At 53.6% G+C, this 19,268-nt stretch overlaps 1 protein-coding gene across 7 annotated transcripts in view; it reads right to left on the bottom strand.

Annotated features, from left to right (window-relative positions):
• Window positions 1-18,921, bottom strand: part of Plekhg5 (pleckstrin homology domain containing, family G (with RhoGef domain) member 5) — a 42,972-nt gene extending 24,051 nt beyond the window's left edge. Inside the window, exons 1-2 of one of the 7 annotated variants that reach the window (NR_104381.1) lie at window positions 4,409-4,491; window positions 3,633-3,709 (exon numbers count right to left, since the gene is read on the bottom strand). Coding sequence is in view for 6 of the 7 variants with exons in the window: in XM_006538925.2 (XP_006538988.1) it covers window positions 3,633-3,709; window positions 14,839-14,971 (210 nt within the window). In the remaining variant the exon portion in view is untranslated. Of the gene's footprint in view, window positions 1-3,632; window positions 3,710-4,351; window positions 4,513-14,838; window positions 15,218-18,653 lie in introns of those variants that run through there. The other 6 variants (XM_006538928.1, XM_006538925.2, XM_006538923.3 and 3 more) reach the window with 6 other exon arrangements.
• Window positions 18,922-19,268: the final 347 nt, after the last annotated feature.

Here is a 19,268-nt window from a genome sequence, read left to right as displayed (position 1 = left end):
AGCTCCCTTGGAACTGGAGTTACAGACAGTTGTGAGCAAGAGCAGCCAGTGCTCTTAACGGCTTAGGTCAACGGCTTAACGTCTCAGGTCACCTTCTCCACTTTTTAAAGGGGTTTCATTATGTAACCCTGGCTGGCCTGGAACTCTCTAGGTAGACTAGGGTAGCTTTGAACTCAGGGTTCTCCCTTATATCCTGAATGCTAGGATTAAATAATGGGCCACCAAGCCAGTATTTCTTTCTTTCTTTTTTTGGTTTGAGACAGAGGGTTTCTCTGTGTAGCCCTGGCTGTCCTGGAACTCACTCTGTAAACCAGGCTGGCCTTGAACTCAGAAATCCACCTGCCTCTGCCTCCCAAATGCTGGGCTGGGATTAAAGGCATGCGCCACCACTGCCTGGCCATGCTGGTATTTCTTTCCCTTCATTCCTTCCTTTCTTTCTTCCTTCTTCCCTCCCTCTCTTCCTTTATGTGTATGAATGTATGGCGCATGTATATATGCCCGGTACTGGATAAGGTCAGGTGGGGTGTTAGGCCCCTGGAACTGGAGTTACAGGTGGCTTTAAGGCACCATGTAAGTGCTGAGATTGACCTCCAATCCTCGAAAAAGCATTACAAACCCCCGAGCAATCTCTCCAACTGCCCCTTTCTCTCGGCCTCTTTTTTTTTTTTTTTTTTTTTTTTTAAATAAAAGGTCTTGCTATGTATCTATCCTAGGGCAGCCTCAAACTCACAATAATCCTCCTGCCTCAGCCTCTTGAGGACTATAATCTGCCCAAGGATGAGGGGCTCAGGACGGGAGGGTGGAGGGATAGCTCCGATGTTAAAAATGTCTCCATATGGAATCAAAACGTGCCTCCCTATCCAGGCCCTTGTGAGCCAAACGGAAGGCATAGCCTCCCTTTCTTCCTGGGGGAGGCTTGGGAAAGGGGGCCCTGAGAACAGGAAGTCCTGACTTGGCAAGTCAGCTGCTCAATGTGTCAGTCATTCCACTGGGACGGAGCTGGCTCTAACAACTAGGGTGGGCTGCCGGCACGAGACACATAGTGGGGCCTGCACAGTATTCTCAGCAAACTGCTAGGATTAGCTCCTGGGTTTGAGGATTTCCAAATCCTTCAGTATGGAGGCCGGTGGTCCAGTATCAGTCCTACACCATGTCCCCTCGTGACCCAAGGTACTGAGCAGACTTTGACCAGAATGCTTGACACAAGGAGGCCCAGCTAAGAGCTGTGGTCAGCCACTGCCCTAGGGCTATTTTGTAGGAGTGCTGAGGACACCCATGACAATCCCCTGCCCTCCCTCCCAGTGAGCTACACACATTGCATTTGTGGGTCAGAGTCTGGTGTGAAGCCCTGTGATGTCTCACTCTCAGGGTTTCACACAGAGCCCATCCAAAGCCCAGGAAACAGGCCTCATGATTCCCACACTCTACAAATGAATTCCATGGTCACAGCTAGTGTCTCTGAACACAGTGGCACAGGGGACAGTGTTAAGCATTCTACACAGAGGGCAACTGAGAGAGGCACAGAGGCTGCTCAGGGCCGCATGACTGCAAAGAAGCAGGCGCAACCCTGGAACTCAACAGTATGAGCTATCCGTTTCCATCACTTCTCGTAAGGGGTCTCCACGGCATCCGGTTGCAACATCGAAGGGTAGATGAAGATAAAATTCAACCTTCCTGCTCAACAACATCTGTACCCCGCTGGCTTCCCCCATCACAGCACACATCCCTCTCCTCCCTCCCTGCTCACTGGGCTCTCCAGCTCCACATCTCCTTCCTATTCCCAGGACCACAGTTGCCTCCTTCAGAAACAGAACACGGGGTGAGGCAGATCTCACAAGTCCGGGCCGGCCCCCGGGGGAGCCCCCACAGACTCAGGTGCAGCCCTGTGTGTGTGTAGATGGCCTTTGCTGCTAACAGCTCCGAATTAAGAACATGCTTCCTGGGGCTGGAGAGATCGCTCAGCAGTTAAGAGCACCGAGTGCTCTTCCAGAGGTCCTGAGTTCAATTCCCAGCAACCACATGGTGGCTCACATCCAACTGTAATGGGGTCTAAGCCCTCTTCTGGTGTATCAGAATACAGAGAATGCTCGTATACATAAAACAATAAATGTATCTTTAAAAAAAAAAAGAGCATGCCTCTTTCTCCTGGAGTCTCGCCCTGAGGCGGGCTATGTATGTATGTATGTATGTATGTATGCATGCATGCATGCATGCATGCAGGTTTGGCACCTCACACATCACCACACTCCTTCTCACCAAACCTTCACTGTCCCTCTTCTCTATGCCTCCACACCCATGACTACAGGGGAGCTGAGGTGAGTCCCAGACCAGGGCAGGTCTGAAGGCCATACAGAGACCAGCCCTCTTCTCATGCCACAAGACCTGTCCATAGCAGCTTGGGGCCATGTCGAGGGGGCCCTGGAAGGGATGGGACAATGTCTCATTCCTTCATCACCCCTTTAGGTCAGACAGATGCTTCAATTTCCCAGTAGATGTGTTGAGGGATCTGGGGCCAGCTTGCTTGCCAATCTGGGGGAGAGGCAGCCAGCCAAAACCAGAGCCCAATGCCAGGCACCACCCGAGCCAGCAGATTGTATCTGACATCACAGCCGCCCCCTTGCCTGGTGACCACGGCAACTGGAGGCCGCCCCCTCCTCTTTCCACCTCCAGAACAGTCCTCATGTTCCTTCTGAGCACGGGCCTCCTGTGCCAGAGGAATGGTGGGGAGACAGCATTTTAAATCTCCCGCAGCTGGCAGGGCCAAGCTGCGTGGAAGTTAGGAATATGGGGATCTGGCTTTACAGATCCAAGCCATAGGCTCGGATCCCCAGTCCACCGGCTGCCAGCCATGTGCCAGTAGGTCAACCACTTCATCTCTCTGAGCCTCACCTGTAAGTGGCAAGGAGCCTGGGACCTCTCCCAGAAGGGAGGAGCAAGCTGATACAGCATTTGAGGGCCATTGTCACACAAATGAGGCTGGGAGGGAGCCTCATGTGGGGCCTTGTCCAAGTCACAGGACCTCTCTGAACTTTGGTATCTTCATCTGGAAAGCAGGGTGACAATACCTTCCCCTGCTGAGCTGCTACAGCCGTGGGTTAAGGCACAGAAAGCTTGTGGCACAGAGCCCAGTGCGTCATAGGCAGAAGTGCCCAAGTGATATTTTTGCTGGTACAGCTCTCCCTGGCTCCATTCTCTTCAATTTATTCCGATTCCTCAGATTCTAAAGCCGGTTGGCCCTTTCTCCCCCACCCCCACCCCCACCCCGCCCCCCTTGGTCATCTCCACAGCCACAGCTGTGCACAAGCCTCACAGTATCCCAGAACTATGCCCAGGACTGGAGTGGCCAGGTACCAAACCAAACCACAGGACCACTTCCCTTCTCAACCCACTACTTCCTCATCATGACAGGGAGCTGTGGCCATGTCCTCAGGCAGTGGCAAAGACCCCACAAGGGGCTGTTCCTCCTTTTGATATGTCTCCCAACTCTACTGAACCATAAACCCTCTCCACCTCCTAAACCAGCCACCCTGACTCCAGAGAGCATTACTGTGTCCGGTAAGGGTTCCATGACTTCCTGGGTATTGAGAACTTATGCCTATTGCCCCCATGCTCCAAGCTATCCAATCCCCTACCTTGGCGGCCCGGCCCTTGTCCATGCAGGCTGGGTTCTGGCAGCGCAGTCCCTTCTCCTCTGCAGGGCTCTGGTCTTCTGTGGAGAAGCAGAGGGCATCAGTTTAGGGGTGGGGGGAGCAGCCACACTCCCGTGGGCCCTTGTGGCCTCCAGGTCAGGGGACTGGTGGGGTGGACTCCTCTATCCTGCCTTCAAAGGAAGTCAGTGTCCTTTTCTTTTTTAAACGCCAACTTATCTGCAGGGGGATCTGTTTGCAGAGCCCTTTTCTGTGCAGTTCCCCAGGGAAATTGTCCAGATTCCAGGGGGGAGTCTTTGGAAATCGGCTACTCCCTCCCTGAGTCCCACTAGCGGGAGGGGGCTCAGTAACCTCCTGGGGCCCCAGACTTTCTAAGCAATCCGGGCCAGGAGGAGGGGGGCTCCAAGGGTCCAAGATGCCTTCCCGAACTCTGTTCTCCAACTCAGACCCTCTGATGCCAGACATTCCCTTCCCGAGGCCTGGGGCGACCTCTGTTCCCTTCGTCTATCTCTGACCGTGAGTTTGGCCCCCTCCAAGCTGATGCCCTTTCTTCCCGGAGGCTTGAGCGCCGCAGCGAGGGGGCAGGGGCGAAGACCGGGCAGCTGCAGCTAGTCCCGGGTGCAGAGGCCGGCGTCCACCCGGCTCCAGCAAGGCCCTCCCCGGGGCAGGCCCGGCCCCCATCGCGCGCGACCCGGGCGAACTACCGAGGCAGTCAGTCGGCCTGCGAGGCGAGAGCAGACCGTCAGCGGGGCCGCACTCACCCATGGCGCCGAGCCGCAGGGGAACCGAGCGCGGGAGCCGAGGACCGAGCGCGGGAGCGGGGGAACCGAGCGCCGCGGCCGCCTGGCGCGCGAGGCGGGGCGGGGCAGGTGGGCGGGGGGCGGAGCGCGGGGCGGCCGCGGGGGGCGGGGAGCCGGCGGCCCCCGACGGCGCCTCCGCGGGAGACGGGGCGTGTCCCAGGTGGGTCCCACCCAGCCCCGCTCCCCGTCCCCCTCCGGGGATGGCCACGCGCGCCGGCTGCGCCCCGGTTCCAGGCGGTCTCCTGCACTGCACTGTGGCTGGGCCGCCGCGGCTGCTGCCCCGGCCGGAAGTGCCTCCAAGGAGTAGGCGCCTCCCGCACCCAGACACGCGGGTCGGTGGCACACGCACCCCTCCGTTCTGTGCAGCGCCCCAACTCGTTCGGAATGGCTGCCACCCGCGGATCCAGGGTTGAGGACGCGGTGGAGGTGGGCGGACCAGGGGAAACTTAACTTCGCAAAATTACCACCCCAACACCCAGAGACCCTCCCAGTCCGGGAGGTTCCACTGGGTTTCCTCAGGAACACCACGGCCCTGGCTAATATGCTTTGAGAATTTTCCCCTAATCGTTTATGGAAATGGGGTTATCAATAGAGAGACGGCTTTTTTTTTTTTTTTAAGTATATTGGTGTTCTGCCTGCCTGTATCCTGTGAGGGTGTCAGATCCCCTGGCTGGAACTGGAGTTACAGTTGCAAGCTGCCATGTGGGTGCTGGGAATTGAACGCTGGTCCTTTGGTAGAACAGCCCGTGCTCATAGCCACTGAGCCATTTCTCCTGCCCCGCCTGCACCACCACCCCCACAGCTTTTTTTATAGTTGCTCATTTGTTTTTGTTGTTTTTGAGTCAGGGACTCACTGTGTAACCCTGGCCAACCTTGAACTCACAGAGAACCTCCTTCCTCCACCTCGGGAGTGCTGCGATTTAAAGACATGCACCCCCACTCCCCACATGGACACAGCGCTTTTCAACCCTCTTCTAAGAGGTACATAAAGATGGCTCAGGATAAGCTGGGCAGTGGTGGCGCACGCCTTTAATCCCAGCATTTGGGAGGGATGGGCAGGCCGATTTCTGAATTCGAGGCCAGCCTGGTCTACAGAGTGAGTTCCAGGACAGCCAGGGATACACAGAGAAACCTGTCACAAAAAAAGATGGCTGAAGATAAAGGCTTTTGCTGCTCAAGTCTTGACATTCTGAACCCAAACCCAAAATGGAAGGGGTAGGTAGTCCAACAGTCTTCTGACATGCATGTTTCGACATAACTGTGCACGTGCTACACAAACACTAAATAAAATTAATATTTGGGGCTGGAGAGATGGCTCAGGGGTGAAGAGCACTGGCTATTCTCAGAGAGGACCCTAGTTCAGTTCTAGCACCCATATGGTGGCTTACAACCATCTATAACTCCAGTTCCAGGGGATGTGGTGGCCTCTTAGGGCACCAAGCATATACATGGCGTACAGACAAACACACACAAAATAAAAATTGAAAGAAAAAAAAAAAACCTCAGTGAGTTGAGCCAAACTCCACTAAGGGACTCCGGTGCTCCTGAACCAGCCACTAGACCCTGTTTGCCCACTGGTACCTGCTGCCTCTGGGATGCCAAGACCTAGGTGTAGAATGAGCTTGGTCAGGAAGAATCCTTCAAAGTCAGAGAGTAGGTTCCCTGACCCCTTCTCTGGAGGCCTCTCATCTGAAGTGGGATGCTTGACATGGACCCTGTGTGTCTGTGAGACCCCAGTCTCTGTAAGTAGAGAGTAAGGGTCTTGAGTTTTGTGCTGGGTCCATTCGGCAAATATGAATCAAGCCCTAGGCTGGGTGCAAGAAACCTAGATTGACAGGCGGGGACTTTGGGGGAGCAAAGCAACTTCAGTGTAGTGGGGAGAGGGCTCCAGGGAAAGGGGCTGTGATACAATGTATCTGAACTATGAGCTCAGACTGCATCCTGAGGCTTCCTGGGTTGGAAACCCATTGTAGCACTCCCTAGCCTACTCTGTTAGGCAGCGAGACACTAAGACTGTTCCTGCCCTGCGCTTGGGGCTTCGATGGCTCACCTTCTGTGGTCTGGCCACACTCGCCACAGCAGTGACCTTCTCATGATCTCTGCTTCTTCACCTGTCTCATGAGCCAGCTGCCTGGTCTGGCACACGGGGTGGGAGATGACCCTTAGAAGACCCTCACCGGGCTACCTAAGTCACCAGTCCTGTTGACCCCAGCAGCCTTGCCTTCCAGAAGGTAGCTGACTCGAGAGTGAATGGGTATCAGCACTCTAGCCTGGGGGATTTCCCATGCACCCCACCCAAGGAGTTTATTCTTGCTCCCAGAAGATTCCAGGCCTCTGAGTTCTCAAGATATCAGTCCCAAGACCTCAGAGTACTTAATCCTTATTCTCTCTCACACACACTCCCTCCCTCCTTCTCTCCCAACCCCTCCTGCATTTCACGTAGCCCAGTCTTGAACTCAGGAATGGCTGAAGGCCACCTTGACTTTTTCTGACTGTCCTGCCCCCACATCCTAAGTGCTGGGATCACAGGTGTGTACCCGCACAGCCTGTTCATTCATCTCCTTACTCAACCAGCCGACTCCAGGTTATTCCTCTGTCGCCACCGGAGACCACATACCTCAGGAAACCTTCAGGTCCTGTACACCTGTTCCAGGCCTCAGTCACCATGAGCCCAGAGGGCCTGTGGTGGCCGCAGCCTGAGGACAAACATCTAGATGTGTCATCTCTGGAGGGCTTCCTCCAAAGCTTCTGAGTGCAGTGATCTGTCTTCTGGCCTTTGACCCCTGGGCTCAGGTTCAAAGCATGAAATCCCATGGGAGAAGGATCATGGCATGTCTTCAGGGCCCAGAGCAGTCCCTGGACTGAGGGAGCAAGCAAAGGGACAAACAGTTCCCTCAACCCTGCCCCAGGGTAAGCATGAGCCTCCTTCCCAGGCGATCTTTTGTTCTTGCAGCCCAGACAGAAAGAGGAGGCTTGGTTGGAGGGCATGATGGTCTGTCTCCCTAGTTCAGGAGCAGCTGGTCTCCCGCTCCTCTGGCTTCTGCTACCCAGCCTCCTGCTAAGCCCATTCACCCCCCCCCCCCTTGTTAGTCACAGGACACCCAGCTTTGGCTTCTCCCTCGGCATGATCTCTACCAGAACTAGGCAGGAGCCAGGCGGCGGACCTGTTTTGTTTGGCTGAGCATGGTGTTTCAAAAGAATCTCCGTTGGTTGCCAACTTTGAAAAGTCAGTAGATTTTACATAAAAAATCCAGATTGTTGGCTCCTCTTGACAAACCAGAGGAGCCTGGCAGCTCTAGACCCATATTCCAGAAAGTTCCAGTCCTCAAGTTGTGTCTATCTTAGACTGACTCAAACTGGTGCTACACCTTGTGGCTGGCTCACACCAGCCCCTCCCTGGGCTATCCTGGCCCTTTCCAGGGTTCCCTTCCTTTAAGCCCTCTCTAGCCCTGGCCACCAATGTCTTCCTGTCTTCTAGCCTCAGGGATGCTGCTTTCTTCCCTGTTACAACACATCTAGGTTCCAGGCGGGTCCTCCTGCTTGACTCTCAGCTGTCCTGCCTGCGCCTTTGAAGTAACCTATTATTTTCTCCCCGTATCCTCTCCAGATGGCTTCCCGAACAACCCTCCCAGGCTGAGCACCTGTAGGGAATTCTGTTTGCTCCATTGAAGGTTTCATTTTACCAGTCAAAACCTATGGGGCATCTGCTGATCCCAGATGGGAAGCCAGCAGCCCCTTCAGAGATGGAGCCCTCCAGGGGAGGCAGATCAATATTCAGGTGTGCTGCGTATATGAAAACCAAACCAGACCGCTTGGTTTTGTTTGGTTGGTTGGTTGTTTTTTTGTTTTTGTTTTTTGTTTTTCGAGACGGTTTCTCTTTGTAGCCCTGGCTGTCCTGGAACTCACTCTGTAGACCAGGCTGGCCTCGAACTCAGAAATCTGCCTGCCTCTGCCTCCCAAGTGCTGGGATCAAAGGCGTGCGTGCGCCAACACGCCCGGCCAAACCAGACCTCTTAGGAAATAGTTTACTTCCTATGTATGTATGTATGTATGCATGTATGTAAATATTTGTGTTTGTTTATGCACATATATGTAGATACTGATGAAGACCAGAAGAGGGTGTGGCCCTCCCGGCTTGGGTGCTGGGAACTGAACCCAAATCCTCTGCTTCTTTACCACTGACACGCCCCTCTCCAGTCCCTCCACCCTGACCTTGAAGATCCAGTGTGGGGAAGAAGGTAAGATATCTCAGGGATGTTTTCTTTGGTTGGTTTGGTTTGGCATTGTTTTTGTTTGTTTGTTTGTTTGTTTGTTTGTTTGTTTGTTTGTTTGTTTAAGACAGGGTCTCTCACAGTGGTGACACACATCTTTAATCCCAGCACTTGGGAGGCAGAGGCAGAGGCAGGCAGATTTCTGAGTTCCAGGCCAGCCTGGTCTGCAGAGTGAGTTCCAGGACAGCCAGGGCTACACAGAGAAACCCTGTCTTGAAAAAAACAAAAACAAACAAAAAGATAGGGTTTTTTAATTATCTAGCTCCAGATGTCCTGGAATTCTACTATGCCTGGCTAAACAATGTCTTCCTTCCTTCCTTCCTTCCTTCCTTCCTTCCTTCCTTCCTTCCTTCCTTCCTGGCTGTCTTTCTTTCTTTCTTTCTTTCTTTCTTTCTTTCTTTCTTTCTTTCTTTCTTTTTAAGGTTTATTTATTTATTATGTATATGAGTACATTGTAGCTGTCTTCAGACACACCAGAAGAGGGCATTGGATCCCATTACAGATGGTTGAGAGCCACCATGTGGTTGCTGGGATTTGAACTCAAGACCTCTGGAAGAGCAGTTAGTGCTCTTAACCACTGAGCTATCTCTGTAGCCCAAACGATGTCTTCCTAATATATATGTAAAAATGTTAAGGAGCTGGGGAGATGGTTCAGGCCGAGGACCTGAGTTCAGATCCCCAACACCTATGTAAAAATCCAGCCCATATCTGTAAGTCCTGCACCAGGGAGGGGTAAGCCGCTGAACCCCTGCTGCTTGCTGGCCGGCCAGCCAGTCTAGCATAACTAAAGAGTTACAAGAGTTACAAGTTCAATGAGAGACCCTGCCTCAAAGAGTAACATGGACTAGGCATGATGGCACAGATCTTTTTTTTTTCTTTTGGTTTTGGTTTTTCAAGACAGGGTTTCTATATGTAGCCCTGACTCTGTCCTGGAACCCAGCTGGTGGCAGATCTTTAATCCCAACACTTAGAAGACAGAAGCACAAGCACTCTGGAAGTTCAAGGCCAGCCTGGTTTACATAGCAAGTCCCAGGAACATCAGGGCCATGTAATAGAGAGATCCTGTCTCTGATTATAATTATTATTATTAATATTAATAAAAGACATCATACATCATCTTCTGACATCCATACGCAGATATGTGCATAGTCATGTACATGTGTCACACACAAAAGAAGTTAAGTGAGAGAAAAGAGACAGAGAGAGAGAGGGGTGGGGGGCGCAGTGGTTAAGAGTACTGGCTGCTATTCCCTGGGTTCATTGCAAGCCCCAAATGGCTCAGCGCAGTCTCTATAATCTAGTTCTGGGGAGTCTGCCTCCCTCTTCTGACCTCTGCAGGCACCAAGCTCACAAGTAGCACACAGACATATATGGAAGCAAAACATGCAGATACATAAAATTAAAAGATAACTTAAGAAATTAAGCTGAGGGCTGGTGAGATGGCTCAGTGGGTAAGAGCACCCGACTGCTCTTCAGAAGGTCCAAAGTTCAAATCCCAGCAACCACATGGTGGCTCACAACCACCCGTAATGAGATCTGATGCCCTCTTCTGGTGCGTCTGAAGACAGCTACAGTGTACTTACATATAATAAATAAAAAAAATAAAAAAAATAAAAAAAAAAAAAAAAAAAAAGAAATTAAGCTGAGCCGGGCGGTGGTGGCGCACGCCTTTAATCCCAGCACTTGGGAGGCAGAGGCAGGAGGATTTCTGAGTTTGAGGCCAGCCTGGTCTACAGAGTGAGTTTTCCAGGACAGCGAAAAGAAGAAGAAGAAGAAGAAGAAGAAGAAGAAGAAGAAGAAGAAGAAGAAGAAGAAGAAGAAGAAGAAGAAGAAGAAGAAGAAGAAGAAGAAGAGGGGGAGGGGGAGGGGGAGGGGGAGGGGGAGGGGGAGGGGGAGGAGGAAGAAGTTGTTAAGCCAAAAAGAAAAGAAAAAAAAAAAACAAAACAAAACAAAAAACAACCAGTAATGACCATTCAAAACATAAAGATAATAAAAGAAAGCCAGGCCGTGGTGGCACACACACAATGTTAGTCCTGGTGCTGTGGAGACAGAAGCAGGCCATTTCGAGGTCAGCCTGGACTACAATAATTTTATCCAACAGATAAACTTGAGAGAAGTATAGCTGTTGCCTTTGTTTTCAGATGAGGAAACAGAATCCCTCCAAATAAACTCCCCTAAGGTTACAAAGGCAGGCAGTGATAAGTTTGGAACCAGAGTCCATGTCTATAGGACTCCAAGCTTGTATCTCTAACCATCAGGCTACAGGGCCACTATAGTACCTGGCACAATCAGGTGTTAAACAAACAAACAAAAAAAGATCCTTTCAGCATTAAATACTCAACTTCCTTCTCTCCCTGTGGCCTCAGGCTAACACAAACGCTCCTGTTCTCAGATTTTCCAGCAGAGCCCTCCATCGAGGGGCCGGTACACAGATGAGTCTTCTGCCCACTACCTCTCGGCACTAGGCCAGGCCACCAAAAGCCTGTCCCTCCCAGGAAACAGCTGTGGCCTTGAATGCCCCCTCCCACGCTAGCCCAGCCCTCCTGGGAGCCTGTCCACGCTTGAGCAACTGTGCCAGTCCTTGTTGGGATCCAGCCCCCCCCCCCCCCCACACACACACACTGAGATGGCTGGAGGAGGCAAACTTTGGCTCAAAACGGGCCTGAAGCCAGAGGGCTGTGCCCTGAACAAGGGACTGTTGGTCCTGAGATATCTGTCACTCCCTATAGTAGACCCTGGTCATAGCATTCCAGAAAGCCTAAGGAAGAAATGGCACAGGGTCGGGATATGGCATTCGTGAAGTCCTGGGATTGATCCTCAGCCGAGCACAGGGCATGCAGCAGTGCAGGCCTGTCCTGGAACTCTAAGGTGAAGGAAGGAAGACAAAGGCATCCTCAGCTATGTATGGCATGGCGTTTGGGACTCTGCTGATTGTTTTTGTTGATGAACAAACTTCGATGTATCTGGGAGGAGGGAATCTCCACTGAAAAACCACCTCCATTGGATTGTTCTGTGGACAAGTCTGTGTGGTGTTTCATTCATTAACAAAAGGTGTGGGGCTAGAGAGATGTCTCAGTGGTTAAGAGGGCTGTCTGTCCTTCCAGAAGTCCTGAGTTCAATCCCCAGCAACCACATGGTGACTCACAACCATCTAGAGTGTGATCTGATGCCCTCTTCTGGGAAGTAAGTGTACATGCAGATAGAAAACTGTACAGGCAGGCGTACGCCTTTAATCCTAGCACTCAGGAAGCAGAGGCAGGCAGATTTCTGAGTTTGAGGCCACCTCGTCTACAAAGAGAGTTCCAGGACAGCCAGGGCTATACAGAGAAACCAAAACAAAAAAAAAACAAAAGAAAACTCATGTACATTAGATAGATAGAGCTTAAGAAAAACAAAAGGGGCTGGAGGGATGGCTCAGCAGTTGAGAGCACTGAATGCTCTTCTGGAGGTCCTGAGTTCAAATTCCAGCAACCACATGGTAGCTCACAATTATCTGTAACAAGACCTGATTCCCTCTTCTGGTGTCTGAGGACAGCTACAGTGTACCTACATATAGTAAATAAAATAAATCTTTTTTAAAAAACCAAAAACAATAGGTGTAAGAAGGCCCCGCCCACAGTGGGTGGAGCCATCAAGAAGCTGTGGAGAGCAAGCTAATAGAAGCACTCCTCCATGGCTTTTGCTTCAGGTCTTGCCTCCAGACTCCCCTGCCTTGGCTTCCCCTGATGACGGACTGTAATCCATAACTCATATAAACTCTTTCTTCCCAACTTGCTTTCGTCACAGCAATAGAAATCGCAAAAGACAGAGGCCAATTGCCATTACGTGAAAGCCTGTCAGAAGAGAGTGAGAAAAGTGCTATGAGAATCTGGGATGTGGGTCAGTTAAGTGGGGGCCCAGTGGGAGAATAAGCGTAGACCTCAGCTCCTAGTGCAGCGTCTGCCTATAGTCCAGTTTTATTGCCATAACCATCCCTGGTGCTGCAGACTCTAACCAACACCCTGCCACCCTCCACGCCCCTCAGGTTCAGTCACGGAGGTGGGATGACACATCTAGAATTCCTTCCTGGGCCAGAGAAGCTGTCCACACCGTTCCAGCACATAAGCTTGTGGCCAACTGGCCACTTCCCCTGCCTGAGGCTCCCCTGGATCTTCTGCTCTTCTGTCCATCTGGTGGCTGCGGCCTTCCTCCTGGGGCCCCATGGAGGAACCGAGAGAACACCAGAAGTAGCGGCTGCAGAAAGGGTGTGAGATTGCGATTCTGGACAGTCATGTTCCATACAGGGGCCCCACCCCCTCCCTACCAGGCTGGGCTGGTTCTGGGGCCCAACACCCACCCACATGGGTCCAGGCCAGAGGCTGGCTGGCTGGCTGGCTGGCAGCAAAGGACTGAGCCCACACAGGCAGCTGTGTGCCCTGACTCACCCACCCAGCCGCCTCAACTCCTTCTGGGATCGGCTCACGTGCCGTTACCCAGTTACTTAGTGCCCCACCAGGGCTTCTGCCCACCCCGAGGAGAGCGGGGCCTGGGTGCAAGTGGGTGATTGAGACTGAGTTCTGCCACTTATGACCACCTCAGAGCCATAACCAGACTAAAGGCCACAAAAACAAACAAACAAACAAACAAACAAACCAGCCCTGCCCTGCCTAGAGAGTTGGCATTGAAGACTCAGGACTAAGACTTCAAACTCATGTGTGAGACCAAGGCACCCCAAAGCTGCAGGCAGCTGGTCATTATGGAACCCCAGAGGCAAGAGAACTCTGGAGAGAGTGAGGCTCTGCACATGACAATTGTCACCTCTGTGCCCATGGAGCTCAGTCCTTCCCTGATGAGTCCCCCTGGCTTGATAGCGTGTAACATGGGTTACATCCATTGGCTGGTAGGAACCTCACAAGCGGAGCTGTGAAGCAGACAGGCCTTCTGCAGCAGGCTCCATTCCACCCTCTGACGGCAGATGTTCTCCAGCTGAGGAAGGGGCTGGCCATTTTACCCTCAAACTGCGTATTTCGTCCCTCTCTGTACCAGCTTCCTTTGTCCATAGCCACTTCTCCACGCCCCTCACTGATCCATGCTTAACTCAGCAGCAGGGCTGCTCCTCCCCAACTCACGCAACACACTTCTAAGGGGGTCCAGAACACTGGGGCCACAGTGGGTCATCAGGTCACCTTCTCCTGGCAGACTGCGGGCTTGACCAGCCCTCTCCAGCCCTTCTGGCCACAGGACAGGCTCATAGAAGGACTCGAGCCAGGCTGGGGAATTTCTGTCCTTGGTGAGACTCCCACTCTCTTAGCTTGGGGCCTGGAGAGCCTAGAGCGTGCGGCTGGAAATGAGCTAAAGAGAGCCATTCTGTGTGCTGGCCATCAACTCTTGGCTTGGCTTCTGTGGACCAGGGTTGTTTTCCAGCAATTCGCCAGCGCAGAGCACGGGTCAGGCCCACAGCATCAGTCCAGAGCGGATCGACTCAGCTGCACCAAGACCGGCAGCAAGAACAATCACAGCCTCCCCAAATCGGGCCCTATGTCACTGTGGGAGGTGTCCCACTGGGTCACCCAGGGAGTGCTTCCAGCCTTTCACAAGCACACCAGAGATATGAGTGTCCTCAACTATGTCACAGACCTCAGAGCTGAACACCCCAATATTTTGCCCATTGAGGTCCACAATCTTGTCATGGTTCTGATTGAGCACTATAAAGTGGAGGGTGACATGAGAAATGATCCGCATCCCTAATTTAGATCAGAAAGGCTCTAGAAAGGCTCAGCCCTGTGCCTCATCGCGGAGGAAGGAGTATGGCAGAGCCAGACCTTGGCCAGAATAGGAGGGGTGGGTCATGGCTGTCACTGGCCTTCAGCTCCAATACTGGTGAGAGGCAGCCATACCCACTGGCCATGGGGAGGGACAAGACCACCTGGAGGTGCCCATTACTCTCTGACCATCACGTTTGGGCCCCTGTTCCTCCTGCAGAGGCTCTCCAGAGGGGTCAGGGACCCCACACCACCACAAGCAAGTCACCTTAGCATCATATGCACAATAAGCAGGCCACAGGCTATGGCCAACAGGGTGGCCAGGCAGACCAGGTGCCCACGCCTCATGAAAGTCCTCTGGGAAAATGGCTGCACCTACCCCCCAAGTCCTCGATGATGTCCAGAGCGGAGCTCCAGGAGAAGCGCTCCACAGCCCCCAGCTCCAGCTGACCCAGGTCACCAGGCAGGGCTTCCAGCTCATAGGCGCCCCTCTTCCTCCAGTAGAGAAACATGCTGAGACCTGGGGTGTTCACTGCTTGGCCTGCACCCTCAGAAGCTGGGTGGCTCCAGGGACCTCAGTCCTCGAGGCCTGGACACAGCGGTGCCCGGGTGCAAAGAAGCAGCAGAGACCACTGGGCCAGGCTTTGGGCCGGCAGTCATGTCCCTCCTCAGAGAGGGAGAGGAGCATTCTGGGAGCAGCCAGGGGCCTTACATCTGACCAATGACCAGGGCCCCTGCCCCACACAAAGCGCCTTTCTTCCCCTCCTACAGACATTTTACACATTTTGCCTTCCCAGCCCCCTCAGAGCCCCCGCCGAGGAGATGGGCTGTCCGTCTGGGGATGCAGAGGCCCGGAAAAAAGTGCAATTGTTTCCTGGTCTCTTTGCTAAGATAAGTTTTCAGAGGAGAAAAATGTGCTGCCCCGGGAGCAATTCCAGGTCTCCACCATGACCTATGACCCGGAACAGCCCCAGCTAGCTCACAGGTTCTCACTGAGGGATGACGGCACCCGTGGGAATGCCAGGGAGGGGGGTGGGTGCCCTGAGAGCATACTCCAGAAGCTCAGGTGTGTCTCCCAACTCTCTTGGGCTCAGGCCTTCCAGGGGGGTCAAACGGCACAAGCCCTCACCTACTTATGAGGCCAGATCTGCTGGCTGGGCTTTGAGAGTTTCTCTCCACCCTCCACCAGGCTGCCCAGTGACCATCTCCTTCCTCAGTCCTGGGTGGGGGAGCCTGGACCAAGGCCCTACAGCACCATTGGGGAGCCACAGTGTCCCCTGCAGCATAGGCTTCAGGTCCAAGCCGTATTGAGAAGGCTGGGGGAGTGAGGGGGTTCTGGATAGAGAGCAGCCAAGGAAAAGAGCCATGAGAGGACTGGTGGAGCGTGGCCAGCAAGCATGTTCCCTGGTTTCCATCTTGAGCTGGGGTAGGGGTGAGGAGGATCATGGAGGGCCAACAGCATAGGTTGGAACATAGAAAGTTCCAGGCCAGCAATGATAAAGCTGGGTAAGGTGACTGAGGCCTGAGACCCAGAAGTGTGGAGGCTGGGGCTGGAGAGCTCTTTCCTGGCCAACTGGGGCAAAAACATGGCAAGACCCTGGCTTTAAAACAAACAAACAAACAACCTCTGAAGCTGGAGAGATGGCCCAGCAGTTAAGAGCTCTGGCCTCTGGCTGCTCGTCTAGAGGGCTTGAGTTTGATTTCAACCCCCATGTCAGGCAAGTCACAACTGTCTGTAGTTCCGGCTCCAGAGGACCCCAGGCCTCTGCATGAACCACCTGCACTCATGTACACACATGGGCACGCAGACACACAGAATACAAATGCATCTTGAAACAGCACAAGCCAAACCTGCCCTTTCCCCCCCTAGAGGGCTGAGAGCAAGATGTATGACCAGCAGGTTCTCTGGGTCACCACCCACCCTCCCGCCCCCAAATTATACCCAGGTTCTCTCTCTCTCAGCATGGCTTCTCAAAACCATCAAGGTTGTATCCCAAAACGCAGGCTGAAAATTCGCCAGCCCTGTTTCTCCACCGGTTCTCAAAGGACACGGGCTTCATTAAGTTGTGCTAAGACACCTCTCCTGTCTTGCCTTATGTGTGTGGGTGTTTAACCACTTACGTGCCTGGTGCCCACAGAGGCCAGAAGAGGGCGCTGATGTCCTGGAACTGGAGTTAGTTCCAGGTTGTGAGCTGCCCTGTGGTTGCTGGGAATCAAACCCGGGTTCTCTGGAAGAGCAGCCAGTGCCCTTAACGGCTGAGCCATCTCCACAACCCAATAGAGGCACCTTTCTCGAATGGGTTACTCTGGACCATCTACCCAGAAAAAGAAAGCATGCTGCCCTTGGATCTGAACACCAGGACTGCCCAGCTTGAAAGCCAACTGGAGTCTAGGGGACAGGGCAGCAAGGTGGCCTGGAGGCATAGGCTCGGAACCCCAGCTATTTGAGGAGACTGAGGAGGAAGACCCCAAACTCAGGCCAATCTGGGCAACATAGTAGCGAGGCCCAGTTTCAAAATAATAAATGCAAAAAGGAGGTTAGCTATACAGCTCAGTCAGCAGAGCGGTCGCCTAGTGTGTACAAAACCCTGAGCTGATCTCCATTCTAGTATGAACTAGGTGTGGTGGCTTAGCCTCGGGAGGTACATGTGTGAGGATTGGAAGTTTAATGTCATCTTCAGTTATACACTCAGCAAGTTCAAGGCTATTCAAGACCCCCACTCCCCACCTCGACCCCCAAAAGGCTGAGGTCATAGTTCCGGGGTAATGTGCTAGTATTCATGAAGCCTTTGGGTTTAGTCCTTAGTGCCACAAACGCAAATCCACAATGAAAGAAAGAAATCCAGACTTCAGTGTAAGTAAGGGGCACAGGCACTGGGCTCCCTGCCATTCTCAGTCTGACCCTCCTTGGCTTGCCAGATCTGCGGGAACCGGCCTGGGTGTGGCAGAGCCAGCCCCAACCAGATCAGATGCCTGCAGCTGAGGGGCACAGGCAAAGGGGACTAGCTGCTTCCGTAGGGGTGGCAGAAGGGTCACCGCAGGCTACAGGGTGCCTGGGAGTGGTAGGGAAGGCCATCTGGGTGGACCACACACCCCCAGCGGAGGACTAAGGTGCCAAGAGGCAGCTGGAGTAATTTGAACCACATGCCTGCCTGCCTCCCCAGCCTCTAGCCTCACAGGACCATAGTGGACAAGCCCAGGACCCCCTTGAGCCTTGATCACTGGCATCCACACGGACTGGATATTAGGTTATGGGATGCCAGAGGTGTCCTGGTTCATGTGTGGTACAAGGAGGACCTGAGTGAGCATTGAGGAGTAAGATTACCCAGTGCCACCAGTGTCCATTCCAGTGGAGGTCAGAGCTGCAGAACTGGGAGTTGTCACCCGTGCTGCAGGGTCCATGGGCTCTATGCACAGGTCCTCACCCAGCCACTGCCCTCCTGCCCAGTGACTCTCCTGATTATCCGTGCTTGTGCCTTCCTATCTACCTTCACACCCACTCAACATCCCTGCCTCACCTCTCCATGCAGGCGAGCAAGAAGCAGCCTCAGTGGATCAGTACTAGAGAAACAGTCCCCACCCCCACCTCACCCCACCCCACCCCCACCCCACCCCCACCCCACCCCCACCCCCACCCCACCCCCACCCCACCCCCACCCCACCCCACCCCCACCCCCACCCCACCCCACCCCCACCCCCACCCCCACCCCACCCCCACCTCACCCCCACCTCACCCCCACCTCACCCCCACCCCTGTACTCAATACGTAACCTTAGCCAGTCTGACGATGAAAGAGTTGCGGTCAGGAGCTGCCGGGGGCACTGGTGCCTTTTCTAAGGGTCTTCATGCCATGGACAGCTGGAGCAAGAGTGATGACAGCTATGCCCAGGGGGTGGGGGTGGGCATGGGGCTGGCATCACTCTGAGCTTTGCACCTCACTTCCACGATAGAGATGGAGAAGCTGTAGTCTCTAGAGGGTAACATACCCAAAGGCCACACGGCCACAGCGCCAGGGAGCAGAACACTGGCAGAGCCCCAGCACCGCGTTCTCAAAGTGGAGCCACACTGAGCCGACGAGAGGCAGCTCTCATTGTCCACCCTACCCACTCACAAGAGTCCTCTTGGCCACCAGAGTGTTAGGGGCCAGAGCAAGGCAGATGATCTGGAAACTCGTTCCTTCAACCCCAGGCTTACCTCAGTTTCGGGCCTCTAGGTACCTCTGCTTCCATGCGGAGTGGAGATCAGCCAGCAGGCACTCCCCACTTGGGCCTCCTGGGGCTTAAAGCCTTGGACTCCAGAGGTTTGCCCCTTGTCTAGACTTCTTGATCCTTCTGAGTGAGAAACTGCTGGGTTAGAAGCCAGGGACAGAACAGAGAGAGGTACAGGGAGTTGGCGGCCCGTTGCCTAGCAATGGCCTTGGACCGGGGAGAGACTGAATCCTCTGCCAACCACAGCTGTTTCCTGACAGGCAGAGTGCTTTCTGAGGGCCTGGCCAGGGGACCAGACCCCTGCTGAGTAAGGGGTCAAAAGAGGAAGAGGAGCAGGTGGCCAAAGTTGGCTAATGCCCCCACGGAAGTGGCGGCTGTCACCAACTTCTGGACTGCCTTTCCTGAATGTGCCCTGATGGTCCTCAGCGGCACGCGGCACGCCTTCTCTTGTCAGTCATTCCGATGGCACCTGACCTGAAGCTGGGCCTCCACAGGCAAGGTTCTCTGGGTTGGGCTTGGCTCTGAGTCCAGTCTCCTGAAAAATGGCTTCAAAGGGGCTCAAGGTTTGTTTTTGCACTTGAAGAGGGCTGGAGTTCATTTC

This window comes from Mus musculus, chromosome 4, assembly GCF_000001635.26.
Source record: "Mus musculus strain C57BL/6J chromosome 4, GRCm38.p6 C57BL/6J".
Taxonomy (NCBI): Eukaryota; Metazoa; Chordata; class Mammalia; order Rodentia; family Muridae; genus Mus; species Mus musculus.
Note: the sequence above shows the minus strand (reverse complement) of the source record. Positions and strands in the feature narration are given on the sequence as shown.